Source organism: Tamandua tetradactyla, chromosome 1 (genome assembly GCF_023851605.1).
Source record: "Tamandua tetradactyla isolate mTamTet1 chromosome 1, mTamTet1.pri, whole genome shotgun sequence".
Lineage (NCBI taxonomy): Eukaryota > Metazoa > Chordata > Mammalia > Pilosa > Myrmecophagidae > Tamandua > Tamandua tetradactyla.
This window is the reverse complement of record NC_135327.1, coordinates 177456858-177482306: the sequence shown is the minus strand read 5'-3', so window position 1 is coordinate 177482306 and position 25449 is coordinate 177456858. Positions and strand designations below refer to the sequence as shown.

General features: G+C 38.0%; 1 protein-coding gene across 6 annotated transcripts in view; it reads right to left on the bottom strand.

Moving 5' to 3' along the window:
- Positions 1-25449, bottom strand: part of CALD1 (caldesmon 1) — a 187371-nt gene that overhangs the window by 42982 nt on the left and 118940 nt on the right. For 5 of the 6 annotated variants that reach the window (XM_077139469.1, XM_077139528.1, XM_077139538.1 and 2 more), the window contains exon 1: positions 24726-25027. The exons of the other annotated variant lie outside the window; for it this stretch is intronic. In XM_077139469.1, the coding sequence (XP_076995584.1) occupies positions 24726-25012 (287 nt within the window). In that variant the 5' untranslated portion in view covers positions 25013-25027. Of the gene's footprint in view, positions 1-24725; positions 25028-25449 lie in introns of those variants that run through there. 6 annotated transcript variants of the gene reach the window in all.

Sequence of the window (25449 nt, the reverse complement as noted above, 5' to 3'; positions counted from 1 at the left end):
TTCCTTTGTAAGACATGTGGAACAAAGCTTTGGTTGTCATCTGGCCCCAATGCCCTCCTCACCCCTTTTCATCATAAAGCCTTGTTTGACATTGGTAAAATCCTTATTATAATCTCATTGACAGTACAGGTTATTTTGTTTTGTTTTTACACCTTTTCAAATACTTTGAAAAACATTGCTCTTATATCCTTTCTTTTTGTCATTTTTCTAGGCTGTTATTTTATGACTTCAGACTATCTTACATGATCTTTAAAATTTTCAAATGAAGTTCTGAGCATAGTATTTAGTAATAAAACAAGACCTCTTACCAAGGAGGCATGTTTAAAATAAAACTAATAATCATTTTTATGGGGGCTGATTTTATTATGTTAGGAGCATTAGAGACCCTAAGAAAATGAAAAACAAGTACTGTTGAGTATACAGTGAGTACAGTTTTACTTATTATCTGTTAATAATCACAGTATTGCACTGAAAAATTAATTGTACATGATTCAGAATCTATATTCTATTTTTTTACATAAATAGTATACATTATGTAGTTATTTCCTACTTTTCTTTTTTAATTTAATAATACATTTGATGACTTTTCAACATCAGTTCATCAAAATATATATTACTCTTGTTATCTACTGCATAGTATATCATAGTTTATTTTACCATTCTCCTATTGATAGACATTTGGGCATTTCCCTATTATTTTCTTGTATAACATGCTGCAATGCCTTTTTGTGTGTGTGTTTCACTACATTAGATATTGAGAAGTGAGATAGGAAGTGTTCATTTCAAATTTAAAAGACTCTGTCAAATTGACCTTCAGAGTGGTCATTCCAATTTACATCCCCATGTTTTGTCATTTCAATGAAACAATTCGCGTCAGGAAATATTAAGATAGTCCACTGCTATCTTATAGGATCAGAGAAAAGATTTAATCTTCTATATCTTGTATGTCATGGTTTCTAACATTTTAAGATAAAGGACCCTTTTAAAATATCAAGAAAAGTTGAAGATACCATGGCAAATTTGTTATACTTTTGTTATTGATTGAGTAATAAAGTGTGTTTTATAAAAAGTATCTCTAAATTTGCATTTTAGAAACCACCACATCTGTACATGTTTGAAGAACAGACTTTTATACATGAGACAGTCATTTGTTAGACTACAGAAAATATCTGGTGTGACTACTAATTGGTGAATCTCTTTAACTCCTCTGCTAGAGAACTATTACTCTCTAGAAAGGGATTACAGGAGTACCACCAGACAGACTGAATTGTCACCTTAAACCCCTTCTGTGTTCCTCAACATTCCTGGTGCTTGGTACTCACATACACAGATCTACAGACACCAAAACAGACCCTCAGGTTAAGTGAAGAAAACCTCAGAGAAGACAAAAGGCTCAAGGCACTATAAGGGGTTCAATTTTGAAAGACTTAAAGAGGATCTCATTCCCATCAAAGTTTTCAAGTTTGTTTTCCTTGATTGCTATTGCCACATTCCTATATTTTCAAAAGAGAACATTATACCTGAGATCTATTCCAATAGATCTGAAAATTAGCCACCCAAAAGCATGAGGGGGTCCAGATGCCAGTCCTACCAGTAGTTTGCCATTTGTGAATTCACAATGATTTACAGGGCAGTAGGCAGTGAGCTGAACCTTGGAGATGAGCTCTGACCTCTCTGCATCCCATGGTATCTCCACTTTCATGTAATGAATAGTTCCAAAAGAAAGGGTCATTGGTCAAAGGGGAGATTCCAGCCTTATGACCGAGAGACTAAATCCCAACATGATCCTGCTCGCAGCTTTCTGCAGCTGTGCCTTCCCCGTGAAAGGCAGCTGCAGGAGGAAGAACATCTGGGGCTCACAGCCTAACAAAGGACAACCTCTCATTCTTAGTTCTACCAGTATCACAGTTTTAACCTGGGTTTGAATATGGGATCCAACTTAGAGAGCTAAAACCTCACGGGGGTTGCAAATGTGTTCATCAACTACCAGGAGGTAAAATGACTCATACATACTTCATTATTCTTTTCCATGTGCCACAAAACCCCAGTGATTTTCTTTCATAATATGAAATGCAAGCAGATTCTCCAAACATATCCAGTCAGCTCTGTAAATTGCTGAAACCCTCTTAGCAAAATCTCTGACAATGCTGTGATCATGAGGGAAAATCCTGAGCTACCGAAATGAGTCATATTTGCCCTCCAGATTTACAGTATGTTTGAAAGTTATAAGAAATTTGTACAAACATTCCAGGCTCTTAAATATAATTTTGTTTATATCTGGTGTGTAAAATGTTGCGGTTTCAGTTAATGCACATAAAGTCCAAGTCTGATTTTTTTCTCATTGGATTCCTCACAAGAAAGGCATTCAAAAATGTAATGGAGAAAAAATATCAACAAAATAAAAATATTTTTGGGGGTCAGAATATTTTTAGAAATTGAGATCAGGTTACCAATCAAGGGTAATATGTGATTACAAAAAAACCAGGAGTCATGTGGATTCTGGTTCAGACTAGAGTTGATATGGTTACCCTATAGGTTTCTGGAGGACAGTTCTCAGAATGGTCCTGCCACCAGGCATGCAGATCCATAAGCTTAGATGTTTGTCTGAATCAATGCCCATAGCCACAGGAAATTTTATAATGACAGACTCTAGTTGTTTGAGGTCAACATTTTTAAATGAAAAGGAAATGCAAATTCATGCATAATGAAGAAGAATAATAAATCAAACACCTATGTACCTACTATCCAACTCAACAAATAGCACCAGAGTCTTGGAGAGCCTCATGTGCCATCCCTGTCTTCTTATATGTCTCTAAATAACCACTTGCCTGAATTTTGTGTTAATCATTCCCTTGATTTTGTATGAGGTTACCATCATCATGCATCCCAACACAAAATATTATTTTGCTCTACCCTTTTTGAATTTTATACATATTATATTGTATGTATTCTGTGAATAGCTTCTTTCACATAATGTTATATTTTTGAGATTCATCCATTTTATGTGTGTAGCTATAGCTTATAAAGATAGATTAGGCACCATATTTTCCAATCATTTAATGAGACTCCAGTTTTGATAGAATACCTGTCCAGCTTCTTATTCCATTGGTCATCATTTTCTTTTAAAAAGTCTGTAAGTGATCTGTGATATTCAGTAGATATAAAATAAATAAAATATAGATTTACTTTCTCATTAAGCTGTTAATGTTTTTTAATATTTATTTTTAAAAGAAACAATGTATCTGTCAAACCCATTACATACAGACTTTAGGGAGATAATTCCATGACAGTTTCCCGAGATAAACCAAAATGTATTTATTCTGTCACAAACAGGACTGAATTTGAACCACTCCACCCATCCCATCCTGTGAAAACAATAAGTTTAGTGACATACAAACAGTTCAGTCTTAATTTATAAACGTTTAGAAAAGGTGGTTGATGTTGGGGAAGATATTTTTGTTCTTCATTTGGTTATTCAGGTTAAATTTTGTTTGGAATGAATGAAAAGGAGTAAAGGAATTTTTAAGTGGTCAATAAGATAAAATAAATTAACCAAACTCCTTCCTCTCTTTCCATCCTGATTTAAAATTGGTATAAAATGTGGCTAATAGACATAAGCCTAAATATTCCTGTGTTTTCATGAAGACCACCTTTTCTTCATCCCCAACCCAGGATTCTTTATCTGATAGGAATTTTAAATAATTAAAAAAAATCATCAATAAAAATGATCATTAATGAACATGGGCTTTATGTTGCCAATCAAGGATAATATCTAATTTGGGACTATATCTAATATCTATTAAAGAGTAATCTTGCTTTAATGTGCAAAGTAGCTGTCAACAATAACCCTTCAGCTGACCTATTATTTTAAGAAGTGAAATATGATAAGATCATTCAGAGTCTGGCATCCATGACTGACAATGCTACATTTTGTCACCTCTGAACCTGTATATACATCTGAATGAACACCTGTCCCAGAGCAGGAGGGTGGAAGGAAATTCCCACATTTCCTCTGCTCAATTTGGATGCAGCTGCATCTGACCACAGATATATAAACAAGCAGATTCTTTTCATATGCAACGATTTAATCTCCTTGAAATAGAAATTTCCATTTCCACCTTCAAATGTAAAAAAATTATGAGCTCATTTGAGATGAGTCTAGAAATTCAAGTCTAACCCTAAAATCTGAAATATTTGTGCGATGCGGTACAAAGGACCATAATTTCACGTTTGAGTTTCAACCTATGGCACTCCTGTCACACTGGTAAACATGTGTTAAAAGAAAATGATAGAAGAAACTAAAACAAGATGTCCATAAATGGAGATTATCAACCTGTGACTAATTAAAGGGACTCCCTGTAAGGAGAAAGTGGTTTTTAGCGCCTGAGGGTACCGCCATCTAGTCCATTGTCCACGTCAGCAGAGTGGGTCTTCAGCGTCCTTGGCAGACAGGCACCACTTAATTCAGGGGAACTTAAGGGGTATGGATTTACATAACAGGACTTTTATGATCTTTCCCTCCCAAAAAGTGCCCTCTGGAGCTTTCCTGCTTCCACTCTCATTTTTCTTAATTGGAAAAAAGATTTACTATTCATTTCCTCCTTCCCAGTACTCTCTTGGTTTCATTCCTTTCCTTTCAGTGGCACTGCCTCCCATATTTCCCTCTTTCCTCCCTCCCTCTCTTCCTCAGGAACAGAAAGGTCTAACATGCTGACAGATGTGCCACTGGGGCATTGCTTCTGACACCCCTGGTAAATAAGGTGACTGTTACCCTAACAATATAACACATTTTGGGGTGATTACTAACTCCCTGATTCCAGAGCTATTATAAAAACATCTAACTGGCTCAGCTAGACCTTCATGGGCTAGAATTGCAGAGCTCTGTTTACAAGTGGCAGCAGAACCATGACTGGAGACAGGAAATGGAAAATGAAAGGCCAAGTCCTGGAGGTTCGGCCTTTTGGCAAGAACACGTATTTTGCAGGGGATTTAGGAACCGTTCACTGCCAATAGGTTCAACCTCCCTACTGCTGGGAAAGAAAGTCAAGAGTCTGCTCTACTCTTGGTGGATCATCTTCTTAAATCAATGGAATCCTTCCCTAAGACAGGGCCTGCCCACGTGGAGGGAAAACAGTAGACCCCTATTTCTTGTGCTTAGCGTGATGGTAAAAAGTCAGCCTGACCAAACCAAATCAAGCTCAACGCAAATCTTCTTTCACCCTTAAAGTCTGTCTTTGAGTTAACAGAAGATCCCTATAAAATGCAAATATTTTAACCGAAGGGGTAATAGTAAATAACCAAGCATCTTTATTTTTGTGTGTTAATTTAGTTAGAATCACTGACAGTTTATGAATCAGACAGCCGGGGCTCGGAGAGAGACTGAGACAGGCATGAGACATTCTTGGGCAGCACTTAACTATTTGAGGGTAGCTGTTCTGTAAGCAGCAGATTTCTACATCAAAAATAGATCATTACCCACTAAGGTCTATACTGTCTTCTGACTAGATGCCAATCCAATCACTAGTTCCTTAAAATATGAGGAGAGGGCAGTAAATTCAGGTGAGACACCAGAGTGCTGAGCTCTGGGCAGCAAAGGAGCTACATGAGAGCCCCAGGTGGACTCTGACGAGGAGGAGGTAGGTAATGTGCCAGATAGGTGGAGTGCTGAATTTATGCGGGAGGTGATGGTGGTGAGGTGCAGGTTGGGTAATGCTTTCCAATAGGCAAACTGCCAGCCTGGTGGCAGGAATGAGTACATCCATTCGGCAAGTATCTATTAAGCATTTACTCCATTCAAATCACTGAGGGGAGGAAAGTAATATGAATTAAACTCCTGAAAGGAGTTTATAATCTTCTAGGGAAGCCAGGACATGAATAAGCATGTAATAGTGGGTAGAATGTGGTATCATAAGAGATTATCAAGTAATTTAAAATGTAGAGGCAAAAGGACACCTCCAACTAAAGGATCAGAGGTTTCATTGGGAAAGTGCTATCTGAGCTGAATCTTTCAGGATGACTGGAATTTGGGTATAAGGAAATAGGAGGGATGACCATATTACACAGTGGGTACTAAAATAGTAAGACTGAAGGGTCAGGAAATATGGACAAGTAAAAGCAAACAGTGGAGTCTAGCTGGATTTGGAGCACTCGAAGGCATCAGTGAGGTTCTGGATATTCTTGGTACATATAGGACAGCTCAGTAACTGGAATGAGCAAGCCATCTTTTTTTTTTTTTTTTAACATGGGCAGGCACCGGGAATTGAACCCGGGTCACCAGCATGGCAGGTGAGAACTCTGCCACTGAGCCACCATTGCATTGCCCAGGCCGTCCTTTTTATGAGGCTGAAAAAGAGAGGCTCCTTCCACAGCCGGGGTCCAATGGAAAAGAAGATTTGGAAGGCAGCACATGTTGAGGATTTTCTAATTTTCATCTCTATTACAGGGATTTCATTTCTTTCTGAGGTTTCCCTCAAGAAATAAAAGAAATTAGGTCCAGCTACCCAGTGTCAAGGGCACCATAAATCTTAGCTACTAGAAGAGACTTCAGTTCAGTAAATTCTGTAATCATTTAGAATAGCACCACTGTGGAGGGTCCTTCAAGAGCAATGAGCTATGACTCAAATTTTCAGAATGGAATTTATGTCCTTTTTAAATTCTTGCCACCTTCTCCACTGACTTGTATTTGCTTTGCCTACATAGAGTATAGCCTGTTTTCACTTCTTGGAGGCAATTATTCTCCTTCTAAATCAGATCCCAGCTGATCAGCAAGATATTAGGATTATAGAATGACAAAAGTAAAAGAAATTTTAGAGGTTACTCTGGATCCAACTTTCACATTTTATACATGGTAAGCTGGTAACTAAGAGGTGAAGTGACTTTACGGGTGGTTACAAAATCACAACTAGACCCAGGTCTTTAAAACTCCCATAACTGTTTTCTTTCAAACATATAATACTGAATGAGTTGTCTTAGGGTGTTCTTTGGATTAAAAAAGTGCTTCTGCCCTCTAAGCCAGGGGTTGGCAAACTAGGGCCTGTGGGTCAAATCCAGCCCACAACCTGTTTTTGTAAGTAAAATTTTATTAGGACAAAGCCATGTATATATTGTCTGTGGCTGCTTTTGAACTTCAATGAACTTCAGGAGTTGAATAACTAAAATAGAGACTGTAATGGCCCTCTAAAACAAAAATATATACTACCTGGCTCTTTACAGGACAGTTTGCTAGCCTTCGATCTAAGCCAATGGTCTTGACACTATTTTTTTTATGGTGTACTATCAGTTAAAAATAATTAAGCATACAGCCTAACAAACGTGTTTACTCATTTGTTTCTAAATTACATAATATACATATAGTGCTATTTAAATATTTCTAGATATTTAAAGTATGCTAAATAGAAATTTTAGAAGGATAAAATGACATTTAAACAAAATAATATTTAAAATGATGTTAAGAAACCTTTAGTATTTTAGAAAAATTTTCTTTTAGCACCTTGTGATCAGTAATTAGACAGGGTGACTCTAAGCTCCATTTATTTTGACGTTTGGTTTTAAATGATACTCACAGCTGAATTGTTGAAAATCTCCTAAAAAGATATGTAGATACAAATGGAAGAAGTGAATCACTGACTTGGCATGTTAAAGTCTGATGTGAATCTATTCAATCTCATCCACCAATCATGCAGTTTTTGGTGAAATTTGCCTAGAAAATTTGTATCTGTCCTGATATTAATCTGTTATTCATTCAAAGTAATTGGAAGATGTTTTCTATTTTTAATAAACAGCTTCAAGATCCAGTGAAATGCTTTACTTGGGGGATTTGAAAATAGATTAGAAAATGTACCTTCCAACCTGAGACGTTAAGATACCATACTCTTTATAGTAACGTTTACCTCTTTTTTTTTTTTTGCCAACAGAATTGCAAAACAAAGAGACCCTTTTCCAAAGGATCTCTTCATTGCATGGGAGTTTACTGTGAAAAGCAGTTACATTTCCCCTCTCTGTTGAAAAATCCCCTTTACCTAAAGGAACAGATTAAGTGTGTTGCTAAGGAGGCTCTCAAACACACTCACAGCACTAGCTCAACTCTGTCATTTTCTCAAAGTTTAATTGAGCTAGCATTATCAGTGTTATCTTCAGCCTGAAGCTCCCTTGCAGAAATCCTTTCAAGCACAAATCCACGTCACGAAGGTTAGTTTAGTGAAAACTTGATAAGCTATAGCATCTGTATATCCACTTAACTGATTACAAGTTATCTGCAGTGAGTTGCAACAGACTGAAAAGGCAAGGCTGAGTGAAGGCACCACTGTCTGTCCTTAGAGGGGTGGACTCAGGATTGGTCATATGGGGACAGAAATACAGACTGCATAGGGTACCAAAATGTTATAAACATTAGTAAAGTTTAATTTCTTTTTCATTTCACTTCATTTTATACTGTCTTGCCTTCTTTTCCTTGATCATGGGTCTACTTAAGATGGTCTTCCCTCCTCTCCATTTTTGCTACAAGAGTCTCAAGGCTTAGCTAAAATGCTACTCTTTTGTGTAGAAGACAGTAGAAATCAACCAGAAGGGACTCTTTCCTTCCTAAGAAATCTTTTTAGTTGTTCCAGATATTTATTATATATCACTTTTACTGGTATTATTAGTGTATTATCTCATGTCCCTTACTGTCATAATTTCTTGAGTTAAGTTTTGTTCATTTTTATGCCCCCCTTGCAAGTGTGCCTTAATTAACATATTCCTGAATATGAGGTGAACTGCCCAAGTTCGTGTGGATTTATCTGGACCAGAACAAGGAAAGGATACATATGCCAATATGAACCCATTTAAAAGTTTTAGTGTCAAGGATCAGCCTCACAAAAGGACAGAGCAATTAACTGTGACTTAGATCCATGTATGAGGCTGACAGTTCTGTGCTAGTTCATGATTATTTGCTGAAAAATAAAGAAAATGAACTCAGTTATTTGTTCTCTAGCCAACGGATATGGGACAAGGCTGTCTGCAAAACTAAAGCACACAAACACACATACATGCACACAGACACATTCACTCAGATTTGTGGGTTGCCAAGAAAGCAGAAACTCCACACTTGTGGATATGACCCAGGAATGCCTAGCCATGCCAGCTGTCATGTTGTGTGGGCCTTGGGGCTAGCTCATGAGTTCTAGAAGCTGAACCTGGTCATTCCTCAAGGGAACAAATAGTCTCTCCAATTTCAACTTCATTACAACGAAATGATGGAACAGAGCCATACTAAACCAACCCAAGCATGCTAGTGGCCGTTTCCAGACAGAAGAGATAGAAGAAATATTAAAATTAAATTAAAATTTCTTCTGGAGATAGAAGAAATATTAGAAAAAAATATAGCAGGTAGAACTTCAATACTTTACATTTCTCTCAATTCCTTCCCACCAGCAATTGGAAGCAATTACCAGCCACAAGCTTTGCCAGTATTTGCTGGGTAGATACCAGGTAAATTTTGCTTATTGGTTCAGAATGCAAAGTTTTAAGGCACTTAGTTGTACAGTTATTTCACATTCTTAGCTACTTCCCGATAGATGGCATTGTGTTACAGCTTCATACAGAAAATTTCCTTACTCCTGAGCTGGAAAATACATGTTTTCCTTGTTAAGAAAACTAAATGAAAGATATTTGACTTCTAAAACTAGTTAATAGTCAGGGGTTAAAGTCAAACTGAGTCAACTGGTATTTTCCAGTCTGATTGTGGACTCTGGTCAGTTTCAAGAGTGTGTGAGTGTTTGTGTGTGTCATCAGCCTATCTCTTTTACTGTCACATGACTGGCCTTGGCTTGGCTAATGAACAGTGCAGAAGTCCTTCATTTTCTGTTACTCTGGTACCTGCCTTTCTTGCTGCATAACCCCTCTCTTATCTCATCATTTTCCCTTGTAACTTTCTTATATCCCTCTACAGTCTTTCTCATCTCACTATAAAGCCTAATGTTGGTTCTGGCCTTTTGTAATGTTGTGGAAAGGAAACACAATTCAGAACAAGTAGGTAAACCAAGCAAATTTGATTGAGCCAGTTCTTTAGAAATATTTTCATGTGTTCCAGCCAAAACTGGCCCTGTAATTCACTGGACAAATGATGAGGAAAGCCAAAAATAGCTAATTCCACTGTATCATGGGCTATCTCACCATTTTTGCATTTAATTTTAGAGTTAGGCTTATAAGTTAGTTTTATCTACTTTGTAGCTAACCTAAACTCATCTGTGGTACATCAAAACAGGGCCAGTGAAGTGCGTTTTTTCTTCCAGATATCTTAACCACTTTCCCAGTCAATCAATATGTCCAAAAGAACAACACTGTATTAACTATTTTTGGTATTTTTAACCCAGTCATTACTAGTCACAACTCAAAAATGTCATAGAAATATGGGCTTGTAATTCCTAGACTTATAATTTGGAATGAAGTGTCTGATGGGCCCTTTACAGACCCGAACTTATTAGACCTTGTTGAGGTCTTTTGACACCACTGATATACCCTTCTATTTGAAACTCTCTGCCTATAACTTATTTTGAAGTTTCCTTGGGGTCCTCCATCAGGTTCCCCCATCAACCCTTTTTCTCTTCTTCCTCAGTATACTCTGCTTGGGTAATCTCAGCTGTGCCTCTAACTGGTTTGTCAATTTTCAGATGACTCTCTAATTCATATTCTTACTTCAGGCTGATCTCCTGAGTCCTATACCCTTTTATTCAACTGTCTTCTAGCCAACTCTACCTATATGAATCTCATCATATTTGAAACTAAGCTCAACATCTTTCTCTCATAACTCAGTCTTGATCCTCTAGATTATAATTAATGAAAACTTGTGCTGCCCAGGTTCCAGGAACCTGGAAGTAATCCTAGAATCTTCTGAATCCTTTACACTCAACGCCTGCTCAACCCTTGTTGATTCTAACTTCTAAATATTACTTGCTTTTTTTATTCACAACCATTTTCTCTTGTTCGGGACTGAAAACTCTCACCTGGAGATCTATAATGGTCTGATTATCTTCTTTGTCTTTAGTTGTCCCCATCTCTAATATAGCATTCACATGTCCAGCATCAACTACTTATATCATTCCTTGGCTATTTTTTTCTAATTAAATTTTTTTTTCAAAATTTTATTTTTTATATTTATTTAAACATTATTTTTCTTCAAGACTTCTCTGATTTTCCCTTATATCTTATGCTGCTAATGAACTCTACATATCATCATTCAAACAATTTTCCTATTTATTTGTAATTATTTATATGCCTAAATCCAACTAGAATGGAAGTTCCCTAGCTGAAGGGATTGTATCTTTTTACTGTGTCTTCAGCATTTAGCTAACATAGTCTTTTGAACTTCTGAATGATTTTTCTTCCTCAGTAATGAGATATTCAGGAAAGATGCCTAGAATAACTAGTTATTCTGTATACCTGTTTAGTCCATGACTTCCCAAATTTGAAAGTTCTTCCCATGCTGATACTGCACTCTAAAACCTCTTATTTTCGAAGATGAATGGTCTTTTTAAAAATTCCTTAGTCACATCATTCTATCCTTGCTACATATGGCAATTTCATGATTTCAAGATGGGAAATCAGCTTAATAGTGAAAGAAAAATCAAACAGAGACATTTATTAACTAAATTAAATATTTATAAATAAATAATTTATAGAGAATAGAGAAAACATTAAAAATTTAACATTATTTATAACTTGGAAGTAGATATACTATTTTTCAATTACTTGGCAGGGTTTTTCACTCCTCATGTGCATGGAAAAATAAAGTGTAAACAATACCCATGTGTCTAGAAGTTGATTTTGATTGAAAGCACAATTCTCTACTGTTGAGTTTAAAACTAAACTGAACCTGCCAACCTGAAAAGAAACCTGCCTAACTCGTTTCATATATATTGTATTTTCATTACAAGTTTCAAAATGTCAAAAAGAGGAAGAGCCTGGCCCTTTAAGGAGCCAAATGACACAAAGGAGGATGCTTTCAGAGAAACAGTTTGGCCTTGGCTGCATATTAGGATCACCTGGGAGAGCTTTTAAAACTCCCAATGCTCTGGCTATGCCCCAGACCAATTAAATCAGAACCTCTGTGGATATGATCCAGGCATTAGGACGTTTTAAAGCTTTCCATGTGATTCTAGTGTGCAGCTAGATGGAGAAACGCTGCTTCACGGTGAATGAATTAGGAACAGTTTTGGCCAGGTGTAGTTGTGTTGCAGGCTTGCCTTTTTAAAAGGCCAAGTACAGTCATTCAGAAAGTCAAGAGGAGAGAAGAATCACCAGCAGGCATTTGGTGATCAGAGTGGAAATAGATGAGGTAACTTGTCCACATGATCCTAAATTCCAGGCTCTTTTCATTTATTTTTTAAACTGGGGGTTTATCAATGTTTATGAATAAATAGTAGAAGTTACATAATATTGATCTGCAGAATATATTTTTTTAATTATTAAACATTGGCTATATACACTGAGTGGTATATCCATGGTTCTGTCCATGACCAAACTTAACTAAATCCAGCACCACTGGCTGCTCCACCTGATCAGGTGCTTTGAACTCCTGGCAGAAGGTCCTGGATAAGCAAGACCAGTGTCTGAAAGGATTTAACCTGTAACCTTCACCTCCTCTGATGATGAAAATATCACGAAATCCCAATTTCTTATCTTTTACCTATGATGCATAATCTGTGTCAAGATGAGATTCTGGAAGCTCAGCTAAGGATCTGTGAGAAAATAATTCTTGCAGTCTGTGCTATGGAATTTGAACTGCAAAAGAGAAAAAAACTAGGTTGGGAGCCAACCAAACCAAAGGGGTACCTGCCAAACCACACCTTATCCTCTTTGATCAGCAAAAATATCATCCACCGCCTGACTCCCCTTACCTCACCAATAAGAGCTCATTTATTCCCTTATTAGGACACTGGCAGTGGTGAGAGAGACTGCTCATGTCTGAGGGCCCAGGAGTGGCTTTCTCAACATGTGCAGTTCATCAAAAAAAGAAAAGGGGGTAATAGGCACAGAGGGAGGGGACTGGAAAAATTAAATTCTCACTGCATGGAGAAGAATCCATTTTGGGTAGACTACAATTATGGTTTTGGAAAAAATAATTTTTTTGAACAGACCAAACCAAAAAAACACAATCCTAATTTTTTTTTTAAATGCATTTTTTTAGGAAGGGTGTTTTCAAAACTTAGAAATGCAGTCAAGGAAATTTAAGTTGAATGCTTCCAGGAAGCTGAATGTATAGATCAGTGAGCACCTGGTCTTGGCCTTCAAGAAGGGCTGGGCTTAGGTGGATGGATGTGGTCTGGCCCAGTTCTAGGGTATCACCTGAACCTGGAAGTGTAATTTGCTGTTCCATTTGTTTGTGTGCTTGTTTTTAAAACCTGGAGCAAAACAAAAGCCCTGTTTCCCTTTCTGTCTGCTTCTTACTTGTGTACAAGGCTACACTCTGCATGCTGAGCCAAGTCCTAGCTTACTCCTTTCTCTTTTGACAACATACCCACTGTTCAAGCCAGTCCTTTTCTGATGATATTGGTAGAATTCGGCATAGCTTGCCAAGTAAAATTGAGATGTCCCCTTGGTATGATCTGTGGCCGCAGGGCTGTCCTGTTAATCCCAGTCTGTTGAGTGGCTAAGCAGTTTTCAGAGCCAACTTCATGAATTCAGATCCATCTAAGCAATAACAGATTACAACTCTAAGTCTTTAGAATTTATAAAAAACTTTCCTCAAGTGCATTATCTAATTTGATCTTGATATATCAATCAAAGAGATTGGCACTTTTATCATCTCTATTACATATTGAGGAAATAGGCTCAGAGAAGCTATGTGACTTGTGTTGAGTCAGGACATCACTATAATTTGGGGTTTCTGACCAGTGCTCTCCTCCTGTCTCAGTGGAGTCCTAGTATTATGGGGTTCTCTCAGACAAGGAGCTCTGAAGCTTGCCAAAGAGAATTCAAGTTCTCTAGGTCCCCCAGAGGCCTCTAGACAGAAGGTGTTCAGTGCCCCCCTGAGAGACTAGAAGGCCCTAAAAGAATCACCTCACACTCCTGGGGTTGGGTTGCTGCTAGTGATTGACAACTAACTGTGCTAAATTTTACTCCTTGTTGAAGTTGTAGGTTTAATAATATTTCCAAAGCTAAAAGCCAAACATAACAACCATTGCCTATTTCAAAATAAACAGAAACATTGCTGGTTAAAAAAGAAGAAGAATGAATTAGACCAGCCAACTTTCACTTGAATGAGTAAATCAAACAAACAAATTGTTGAAAAGGATGGAGAAGCTTATTTAATGGTGATAACTCTCATTTGTACAGTGCTAAGGGGGTGCCAGGCCATGGATAGATGCTTGGCAGATGCAGCTCATTTAATTCCTACAGTAACACCAGATAGCGATGACTATTCCTATTTTATAGTTAGATGAGCAAATCCAGCAGAGAGAAGTCAAATAATTTGCCCAGGATTACACATAGGATTTTAATAATCATCTGGCTGATCCCACGGTCTGGGCTCTCTGCACTATGACATAGCATGTCCATTTCTATCCAGCTCTCAGTTCTCTGACTTTGAAAGGACAGAATTTAGAAGTTGGCATATGGAGGAGTTCAAAATTATTTGAAGTCTGTTCTCTTTTAATTGACATTTAAAGGTCATGTGACATTAAAATTAGAGACATCACACATTTCATCAAAATCCAGGTCTTCCACTGGGGGAAGAGGTGCATTCCGCACTATTTTTAGGGCCACTGAAATAGTATTCAGTCCCCTGAACTTGTTATTTAAGATAGAGTCATGAAAGAGTAAAGACCTTTCCTAGATCATTCCTCTCCATCCCGTCTAACCCTGCTTCTTATTGAGAAGCCTGCTCATCAAGCAGGATCTGACGTAATGATACAATTGCTGCCAGATTCACCCACTCAAAGGCCAGAGGGTAGAGCTTTGAAAGCACATGTAGGAATAACATTCATGATGTGTCAAGCTGGAGAGAGCAGGGAAGACCCTAGGAGCCAGTCTGGAGCCAGCCTGAAGCCAGGAGCGAGCCATTATGTACCCATACCCAGGCAGAGGCGTGGGTGAGCAAGTTAAGCTCTCTGGCCTCATTTTCCTCATCTGTAAAATGGAGGTGATTGTACTTACCTCATTGTGTTATTATGGGGATTAAATGCACTAATACTTGTAAAGTACATAGGTCAATGCTTGGCACTTAGTAAGTACATATGGTTGTTAATAACTTTTGTTTTATTTCTGTCATTGTCATAATTATCATTATCATCGTTACATAGGAAATAGATTTTGTGCTTAAAGTTCTTTCACGGCATGCTGCAGTTTCCAAGCATGGAGACAATTGGGTAGAAAGATTTTTCTAACTCAAACATCTCAAACCCCTTTGCAATGATAACATCAATAACAGAGAAGGCTGAAAAACGCAGAATAAATGCAGGGGGAAAATTTAATCTCCTCTGTATTCCCTTGTTCCTCTTCTCTTAATTACTTTTTCTTTTTCTCCATACACCTCCCCACCCCCCCACCCCCCTTAGGAAGGAAGGAATGGAGGAGAAGAGTTGTGGCTGAAAAATGTTGAATAAATGGAGTGCCTTTTATCTTTTCTTTTCTCTGCTTCTTTCTTAATCCATGTCAATTCTCATTAAAATGTACATAGAAATTTATCATCAGACAGCACTATCTTCCCAGGCCAGAAAATGCATCTGTCCTAGTGGAAGAGGATTATCCTTTTTTAAAATTCTTTAGAGCTGGCTTAATACCTAAACTTAGTAGAGAATTGGTGAGTCAGATCTCTGTACATGGAGGTTGGTTCTGACTCACTGAAATAACTTTAGACAGACAGCTGTCTTCACTGCCATAACATCCTTCAGCCAGCTGGCATTTTAAATGTATTTGCTAATTGTCCCATTAACTGCTTCTGAATTAAACTATGAAACGTCAGGTTAAAGTATTTTAAATCTTTCAGTACTCAATTTGAAGATTAAATGGTTCTACTTTATTAATAAAACATTTTCACAATTTCCAGCACCTTTTATTGTTTATTTAAGTGAGTGGTTCATTATAAGGAGCTGGCAGTACATCTGCTTTATTAAAATGCCTTTTGCTGAATTCTTTGTAAATTTATCCTCTTGTGTCCTTGGCGTTTGCCTTTTCTTGTTCTTTTTTGCTTCTCAGGGATCAGGGGGTCTTGGTTGGAGATTTACCTGTAGCTCAGTGGTGGGCTCATGAAATTTTAGCCTTCTTATACTTCCAGAAATAACAGTATCATTGAACCACTCTATTCCCTGGGCAGAGGGAGTATTTTCAGGGTTTCCCTCCCACTCCTTGAATCTTCAAGTTCAAGTTCAAGAGAGACAGATTCTTAATATTTCCCAGATCAGATTTAATGTTTAAGTAAAGTCAGGTATTACAAAATTTATGCAGGGAAGTGAGAGGACACAGAAAATACTTTTTTTCCAGCAATACTACCTCTTTAAAACCTAGGGTGGTTCAATCTATGACTTCAAGGCTGTTTCTCTTGTGGTGAACAGAGATTATACACTGCCTGAGTATCCTTCACTCAGTGAGGTTGAAAGGAAAGCCCTCGCCTACACTTGGGCCTGGGGAGCTTTTGGCCTTTCATATCCAGGAAGCATTCACCACCCAGAAAGTTGTACATGTCTCAGTCACTATAAATAATGACTATCAGAATGCCATCTTTCACATTTGGCCGTTCCACGATGCCAAAGGTTTACCCAATTTGTGGGGACCTGAACAAACTTTAAAAGTAGAGGTAATGGCCAGACCCATGGCCTTTGATTCTAGGGTACACACATAAAAGTTGTGACAGTCACTCACGTGTTTGTGATGACCTGGGAGCTACCTCAGACCCATCCTCTATGTAACCAGTTCATGCCAACAACTATCATTGTTAATCACTCACCATCCCCCTTTTACTTGAGCACTTACTAAGTGCATTGTGCTAAACACATTACATATATTTTCCCTTTTTTGTAGAAGGAGAAAACTGAGAAACTCAGAGAAATTAAGTAACTTGCTCATGGGCATATGGTTAATAAAATTATTGGACTAGAACTGGAATCCAAGTTCATCCGGACTTCAAAGTCAATATTTTTAACTTATACTCCTCTTGCCTGTTGAGGATATTCAAGGGTTGGTGGTATTCCCTGGCCACCAATCCTGTTCTTACTACATTCTCCTTCACAGTGTCTTTGGTTTAGTCCTATTAGGAAAAGTAGTTATTTTATATTTTGCCTACAAAACAAAACAAAACATTTTTTAGCAACTTCCATTTAACTTCCGAGTTAGCCAAAGTATAACACTAGTATGGATGGTCATTTTAAGCAGTTAAGTAAATGGAACTAAAATCTGAAATGAAGATTTTAGTTTTTTGAAAACTAAACTCAATTTAAAATTCTAGCCATCTTTCGTTTTTTTGAAAAATTAATGGATGCTTTGATGAATGCATGGCAATTATAAACGAACTCAGGTGCCTTTCATCCCAGTATTAGGTGCTTTGTTGATGTGCGATATCTTAAAGACTTCAGGGGGTCTTTGGGAAGGGTGGAAGAAGTGTTCAGAGGGAAGGGAAAATAGGAAATGTAACACTGATTAACGTAACACTGTAGTTCACACACATGCACATAGCTAATTCCTTTCATTTTCACAAACACCAGCAAAGCAGATATTCTACTTTTTTTTTTCAGATGAAGAAACTGAGGCACAGGGAAATCAAGTGACTTGTTCACTTAGTAATGAGAGGGATCTGAACGCGGATGTGGGAGTCAGGGTATCTGGCTCTATTCTCTCATTTGTTCAGTGTGTATCCATTTCATTCTGTGAGAGCTGGGCCTGGGCATTAGAAGGAGCATTGAGACGCCTGTCCCCAGTCAGCAGTGCTGCCTTACACCAGAATTGCCACCTCCGAGTCAGCAGAGAGAGCAATAGGTTCCTCTCACAGCCATTCCTTCTGCTTTAGAGAATCACGGTATCTAAAGCCCCTGGGCCTCAACTTCTTCGTTAAAAAAGGTGTATGAATATAATCTTTTTAAATTCAATACTTAGGCATATTATAAAAATTTAAATAACTGTGGAAATTATCTACACAGAAGCTATCACTCTCATAAAACCAGTTTGAAGCTAGGTTAAAACAATTGCTTAAATTTTACACAAAAGCCACAGGTCCTCTGGAGACCATGTAGGGGACTTATTCTGATCTGTGGCAGTTGGAGGCATATGATGATCTGGGTGAAAAGTGTTTCCACTTTTTAAAGAGCAAAAGTGGCAAATTTATTCCCATCTCTTTGGAAGGAAATCACTTCTTTGGAGTGAATATAGTCACTTTATTTTATTTTTATTTATTTAATTTTATTGATATTTTGGTTTATTATTTTATTTTCTCTCTGTTACATACCAAGTGAAAGGTAGAGTAATTCTGAGACTTGAGGTCTACAAAAGGTAAATGCAGACATTCCTTGGCTACAAGGATTGTTATATCAGAAAGCACTCATGGGAAGGTAAAGGAAAAGATATAGAGAGTTAAAGAAGCAGGCTGAGCAAGTAGTAGAAGGTACAAGTTTTGGGTAGGTTAGACCCTAAACAGGAATAGAGCAGAGTTTGAAAAGAAGCATTCAAATCAATAGCTGTGTGTGAAATGGGGTTAAGGAACAAGTTATATTACAACTTCTGCAATAGAAAAAAAAGAATAAAGTTATAAAGGAAAAGTTAAAGATCATTGAGAAAGGTACTGTATTTTACCTAGGAGTTTATTGTTTTAAGCCCTTTCTTAATGAAATTATCTCATTTACTGGGAAATGTTGGTTTTTTTGTTTTTTTAATAAAAAGTAGTTCTTCTAAACAGTGGAAATCGATGTTTATAAATCTAGTGGGCTAGAGCAGATAATATCAGGCAAAGTATGCACCTCATAAATTGGATCATGTCTTAAAAATCCAATGACCACCCAGCTGCTTCCTGGGTTTTATAATCTGAGAAAGTATTTATGGCCAGAGGGGCAAGGATGATCGGGCTGGGCTTCTTAGATACAAACCTGGTTGTAAATGACAACAAATATCACTACTAGATTTTCATTTATGAACTTGCATCCTATTACAGCACACCCAAGAATCTTTTCCCAACTCTATAAAGAACAACTGGTCCCTCCAAGTTATTCCGCTGATTTTTTTTTAAAACTTTTTTACTATATCATATAACATATATGCAAACAAAGAAAGAAAAAAGCAATAGTTTTGAAAGCACTCTTCAACAAATAGTTATAGGACAGATCGCAGAGTTTGTCACAGGCTACTATACCATTATCTCAGATTTTTCCTTATAGCTGCCCCAGGATGTTAGAGGCTAGAAGCAACAATTTTTTTTTTTATCATCACAATTGACTCTTTTTTCTTTTTTGTGAAAAATAACATATATGCAAAAAAGCAATACATTTCAAAGCACAGCACAACAATTAGTTGTAGAACAGATTTCAGAGTTTGGTATAGGTTACATTCCACAATTTTAGGTTTTTACTTCTAACTGCTGAGACTAAAAGAAAATCAATATAATGACTCAGCAATCATATTCATTTGTTAAACCCTACCTTCTCTGTATAACTCTACCATCACCTTTGATCTTTCTATCTCTCTCTTTTGGGGTATTTGGGCTATGGCTATTCTAACTTTATTCTGATGTTGTTTTCTTTTTTTTTGGGTGTACGGTCCAGGAATTGAACGCGGGTCCTGCATGGCAGGTGGGCATTCTAACCACTGAACTACCCGTTCACCTGCCTGATATTTTTCTTTTTTTGCATGGGCAGGCACCAGGAATTGAACCAATGTCTCTGGCATGACAGGCAAGAATTCTGTCTGCTGAGCCACTGTGGCCCGCCCCCGCCTGATATTATTTTAATAGGGAAAAATAAGGCTATTTAAAAACTTGCATTTGTTCTGCACTTAATACTTTTCAGTATACATTAATGCATGTCATTATATTGGATGTCTTTGACCGCCCTGGTAGGTATGCAGAGCAGGTACAATTATCTCCGCTTGAAAGCTGTACGGCTTTCTCAGAAACAAAGTGCCGAATACAGATGGAACTAGACCAGAATCTAGAGCCTCTGACTCCCATCTAAAAATCCTCTCCTTAAACCAGCAGGCTGACCCTGTAGCAGGTAGCCAGAGTGGTCTTCAGCTAGCCGAGCTTTCTAAGCTATTCAAAAGGCAGGGACAGGTGATAGCAAAGTCACCTATTACGCTCAGTGATTTTCAGACTTCAGTTTATGACCTATTTGCAGCTTCTGAAATATGTTTAATGGGTCATGACCAGAATATTTTAATGAAGTAGAATAGAGTAGAAAATATCAGAGAGTAATTGTACATAACAAGAATGAGTACTGTTTTGTGAAATTTTTGATTCAAATATTGTATGTATGAACTGGGCCACAATGTAAAATATATATTTTTCAGAGGGTCAGAGGAAAAATAAAAAATTGAAAAACACTGACATCGATAATGTTAATCACACAGTTTTATTGTTTTGATTGCACCCGTAGCCCCAAATGGACACTAAGATGTGTGTGACTGTTGGGGGATGTTGGAGGAAGACTGAAGACAGATTACTGCAGTGGGTAGCAGATTAGAAGACAAGACAACCTGGAGACCATAGCCTACATTTCCTTCTCCTTTGCTGTTCTTAGTGCCTAGTACAGTTGCACTCATTAGCACAGGAGACCCTCAGTGAATATCTGTTGAATGAATGAATGGAAATCAGTGAGGTTTATGGATTTTTAAATACTCCTCTTAAAAATTCAATTACTCCTGGAAATGAATCCAGGCAGTTCTATATTTGGAGAAGTATGTTTCCAAAAATTTAATTTGTAAATTGATTCTTGGAACTTCATCCCACAGTATACATGACAGCAGGGATCTCAGGCTAGTCTACACTACCTATTTAAACTGTGGAGCTAGTACTGAGAACTGAAAAGATGTTTCTATGGGAAAACACATTGTCGCAGCTGCAATTAGGAATGCCAGGAACACATTAGCCTCCAGATGGCAGAGGAGCACCTCCTTTACCAGCATTCCTCTTGTCACTGCTGGACATGCCTGTGCAAAAGCATTTTGGATGGACTAAAAGGGATATAAGCAGCAGCATATAGAAACCAGTCATTTCAGAGATTGATAGGTCAGAGGTAAGGAGAGTGATGAAGATAGAGCAATTTAAATAGCCACAAGGAGGGAAAAGAAAGGCCTGTGGCCACCCAGGTACCAGCTAGTGTGATTAGCTGAAAGTCAGGACCCCCTATGTAAAGGCTTGGTATAATAACCATGAAATGGACAAGTCAGCAATATCATTTACAGAATGCCCAATACATGCCAAACACAATTACCTGTTTTTTTTGCCATACTTTATCATTCATAAACAAAATAGTAACTTTACCCTTAATCAGATAAGAAGTCCAAAATTTCAATCATTTAAAACTATCTTTGAACCCAGAAGTGAGCAAAAATGGCCAGTTAGGTATGCAAAACAACAATCACAAAACTCACAGCCCCTTTATTTTGTAAGAGAGGAAGCCTCTTAATGTTCCTCTACCTGGATTATTGATTTTCACTCTGAACACAGTTCTAACAAATAGGACTTACTGATTCCTTGACTTCAGGAGAATAGAGAAGTGAGGACTGCTAGAACTAGATACATTAATGGCAATTAGGAGAGATAGAAGCCATCCATAAGAAAATAGAAGACATCACATAATTGGACCCATTTTTGGATGGGACTCTTAAATTCTCTGAAGTATTACTGTTTTATAGTACAATAAAATAACTATGTTCATGATGACTCAGCAATTAGGGAATATTTGAATTTTATTTTAATAACTATTTGAAATGGGGGAAAAGATTGTTTCCATTAAAATTTTTTTTTTTTGCAAAATTCAGCAAGTAGAAAATTGGAATTTCCTGATGACATTGGATAAATAAGTTATAACTGTACTTATTTTTATAAAAACTAACATTTTGATGTACATTTCTTCTTTCATTTCTGCAGAATTTCATAAAATCAGACCCATCATTTATTTATTCCTCTGTAAAGTTTTAAACCTAATTCCCTCAGAAAACAGAGACAAACTAAATTCCTATGGTTCTTTGATTATTTAAAAATGTATATGCCCTTCCACATTGTTACCAAATGTAATAGCAGAACAAAACTTTTAACTTTCATCCCAGGACACACAAAAATACATGTTTTTATCAGAAATGCAAATGTTAATGGACTAAAGCATGAATATTTCATAGGTAACCCCCAAATCTCAATTAACTTCATTAGGGCCTTGGGAAAATGAGAAAAGCAGCAGTGAAAATATTAGATTGCAAGTAACAGAATCTCTCAGTGATCTTACTAGAAACAAAATAAATCTAGCTTGAATAGCTGGTTCACACCTGCCCCCCAAAATAACATGGCTCTTGTATGGGTCTTGGCATTTAGGAATTTTAATGTGACTCATTAAAAGAAATAATAATAACACTGCCAATCTTGCTTTGTAGGTGATGAAACCAAGATAAATTATCTGATAGAAATGCAAAAATTAGAATTTAGAATTTCATTTTGTTGGGTACCTGTTTTGGCATTTAACCTAACACTTCTTCCAAAATTAAAAGGGCAGAGGCTTTCATGTGTTCAAATGATGTGAATGAAAAGTGTAAACGTAGGTGAACTGAGTTTAATTTATTTGATGAGCGGAAACAGTATTCTTCTAGCACTGGCACATCGCTGGATGTTGAGGGTTCAAAAACTGAATATTGCCCCTGTTCTTAGGCATTTACCTTCTAGTGGGTGAAGACAGAGATGGTCACCACTAGCTCTAGTAAAAGTCCAGGGATAGAAGGATGGACAAATGTTTTTAGAGTGGAAAGAATGAGGAACCGTAGAAGGTTTCAGGAGGAGATGGCATTTGATCAGGGCCAAGAAACATAGGAATGAAGTCAGAAGCTGAAGAGGAAGGCAAGGATATTCCTCATATAGGGAACAGACTGAGCAAACAGTGAGGGACCTGATTTGGCTGGAGCAGGGGGAGGTCAAATGATAAGGAATATGGACGTGAGATTGTGGAGAACTTGGAATGCCACATTATGGAGAGTGGACTGAATCCTCAAAAGGGGGCTGGGGAGCTGGGTCAGAAAGGGGAGAGAGATTGAGGCCAGGAGACCAGATGGGAGGCAATTATAATAGTCCAGGTGAGAGGCAGCAACTATGAAAATTTAAGAAATGACAGAATGAGAGAGACACAGAGAAAGTAAAACCGATAGACCCGCAGGTGTGATGGAGTGGAGAAAAACCTCAGGACCAGGCATAAAAGAGAGGCATTTCAGCCATCCATACTCTGACGCTGACCAGCTGTACGGCACTGGGCAAGCCCTTCGCTCCCATGCACTTCAACTTCCTCATTGGAATGAAGACATTAAATAAAACCAGTGGCTTCTGAACTGCTCCATGAAAATCTAGTATTCCAAGGAAGTTTTAGGAAAGAAGTGGGTAGGGTGGGGTGGAGTAGAGGAGAAAGAGGTAGCAGAGTGGGGATGGGCCGTGGGTATGATTGGAAAGTGGAACGGAATAGGAAGCGCTATACCCAAAGACTTCTATTTAACCAGACATCCCCTTTATGTAATAGGACTCCTTTAAATACAAATTCCCTTAAATCTGAAAAAAAAAGTTTGCTAGCCACTGGATTAGATAACTTCCAAGCTCCCTTTGAGCTCTCATCCTCTATTAGTCCATGATTACACTTATAGAAACTGGTCATCCGAGATATATGCCAATATAATGGACATGGACCTTGTTTTCAGGACCCCGCTGAGTTCCTCTGTTTATTTGATTAACTGTTGCACAAATGCTGGAACAACTGGAACAACAAATGTCATGCTGAATCAGTGCCAAAACTCTCAAAAATGGAAAAGATTCACGGAAGGGCCATTTGGTGTCCTCATTCTCCAGCATTACCTTTTCTCATGACCCAGTAACTTTTTCAAACCTCATAAACGCCAGTGTGAAAATGGCTTTGGCCTGGGACTACAAAGACTTGACTCTGCCACTGATTATCTTACGGCTTTGGGTAAATTGAGGCACCCCTCTGTGTTCCATTTCCTTGTCTTTAGAATGAGGGCCCCTTCTGACTTTTTTTTTTTTTTAACATTCCAGGATTTCATGATCCTAAACCTTGGAGCCTGCTGGCTGAACCAATTCCCTGATCAATAGCATATGCTCTCAGTCTTGTTCTGTCACAATCAAATGGCCAGTATATTGAGGGCTTTGGGCTGTTTACTTTAAGGATTGGGCAATGTATGGTTTAGCCGAAATCTCAGTCCTGCAAATCGATCATCTGAGCGGAGGGCTCAGGTCTAAATTAACAGCAGATCTTTAGAAACATAATGCCTTGAAGAGTGGTATTTGGAATACGGAAAACCGTGCCTAGGTACAAGCCACTGCAAATGGTTAACAAACTACCATAAAAATGGAAACAAGGAAAACCAGCGAATCAGAACCACGGAGTTCAGACAAAGTTTCATACGGGTCTGAAAGTTAAGACATTCACGGTCTTCCTTTCCCTCCTGGTTTCTCCTCTCCCCTCCCACTCCCACAATTTTTTTTTTTTTTTTTTGCCATTTTGACAACAATTCGTTGTTTTTTTTTTTAAAGAAAAAGTTAAAACCAAGAGTCTTAAGTGAGCACTCACTGGGAGAGCGCGGCCAGGCTGCGTCTTCCTTGCAATCCGGATCCACCGAGCATGTCTGCAGCTGGGAAGGGGCGGGGGTGGCCGCCAGAGGTGCCGAGACCAGGCCGGGCGTCAGGACATGGGCTGGGCCCCGGGAAGTGCCATGTTATCTGTGGCTGAAATGGAGCAGGACGGGATGCTCCTGTGTTCCTTTGTGTTAACACTTTGGTCTGTCCCTGTGACGAAAGTCTGGGCTTGTCCTCTGCCAAATCTACTCCTCCCCACCCTTTCCCTCTGCATATGATCATCAGAGAGCTGATTGTTATTTTTTACTGTAATCTCTCTAATAGAAGCCCATCATGTTTAGGTTTTTAAAGGGCACATATTGCTTGGAGATTTCCAGAATGTTATTACTGGATAGTAGTTTCCAGGATTGCCAGTAGCTTTCGTGATGGAGACTTTATATGCTTAACTACAAATAATTATTTTAAGGTAAGTAAGTAGTCCAAGGAAAAGACACTGATCCACGTTCTCAGGCTTTTGGAAAATAGCTGATCATGGTATTACATGCATCACAATTTAAATCTGAAAGCTCAACAGAGACCAGCCCACTGAAAAGTTCATCTGGGTGCAGTTCTCAGGCCTTCATTCTGGGCTGTTTTCAATTAGCATTGGTGTAGGTGGCTTCCAAAGCAAACAGTTCCCACTGAGAAGTCAAATCTGAGAAACTCCTCATCTCTTTATC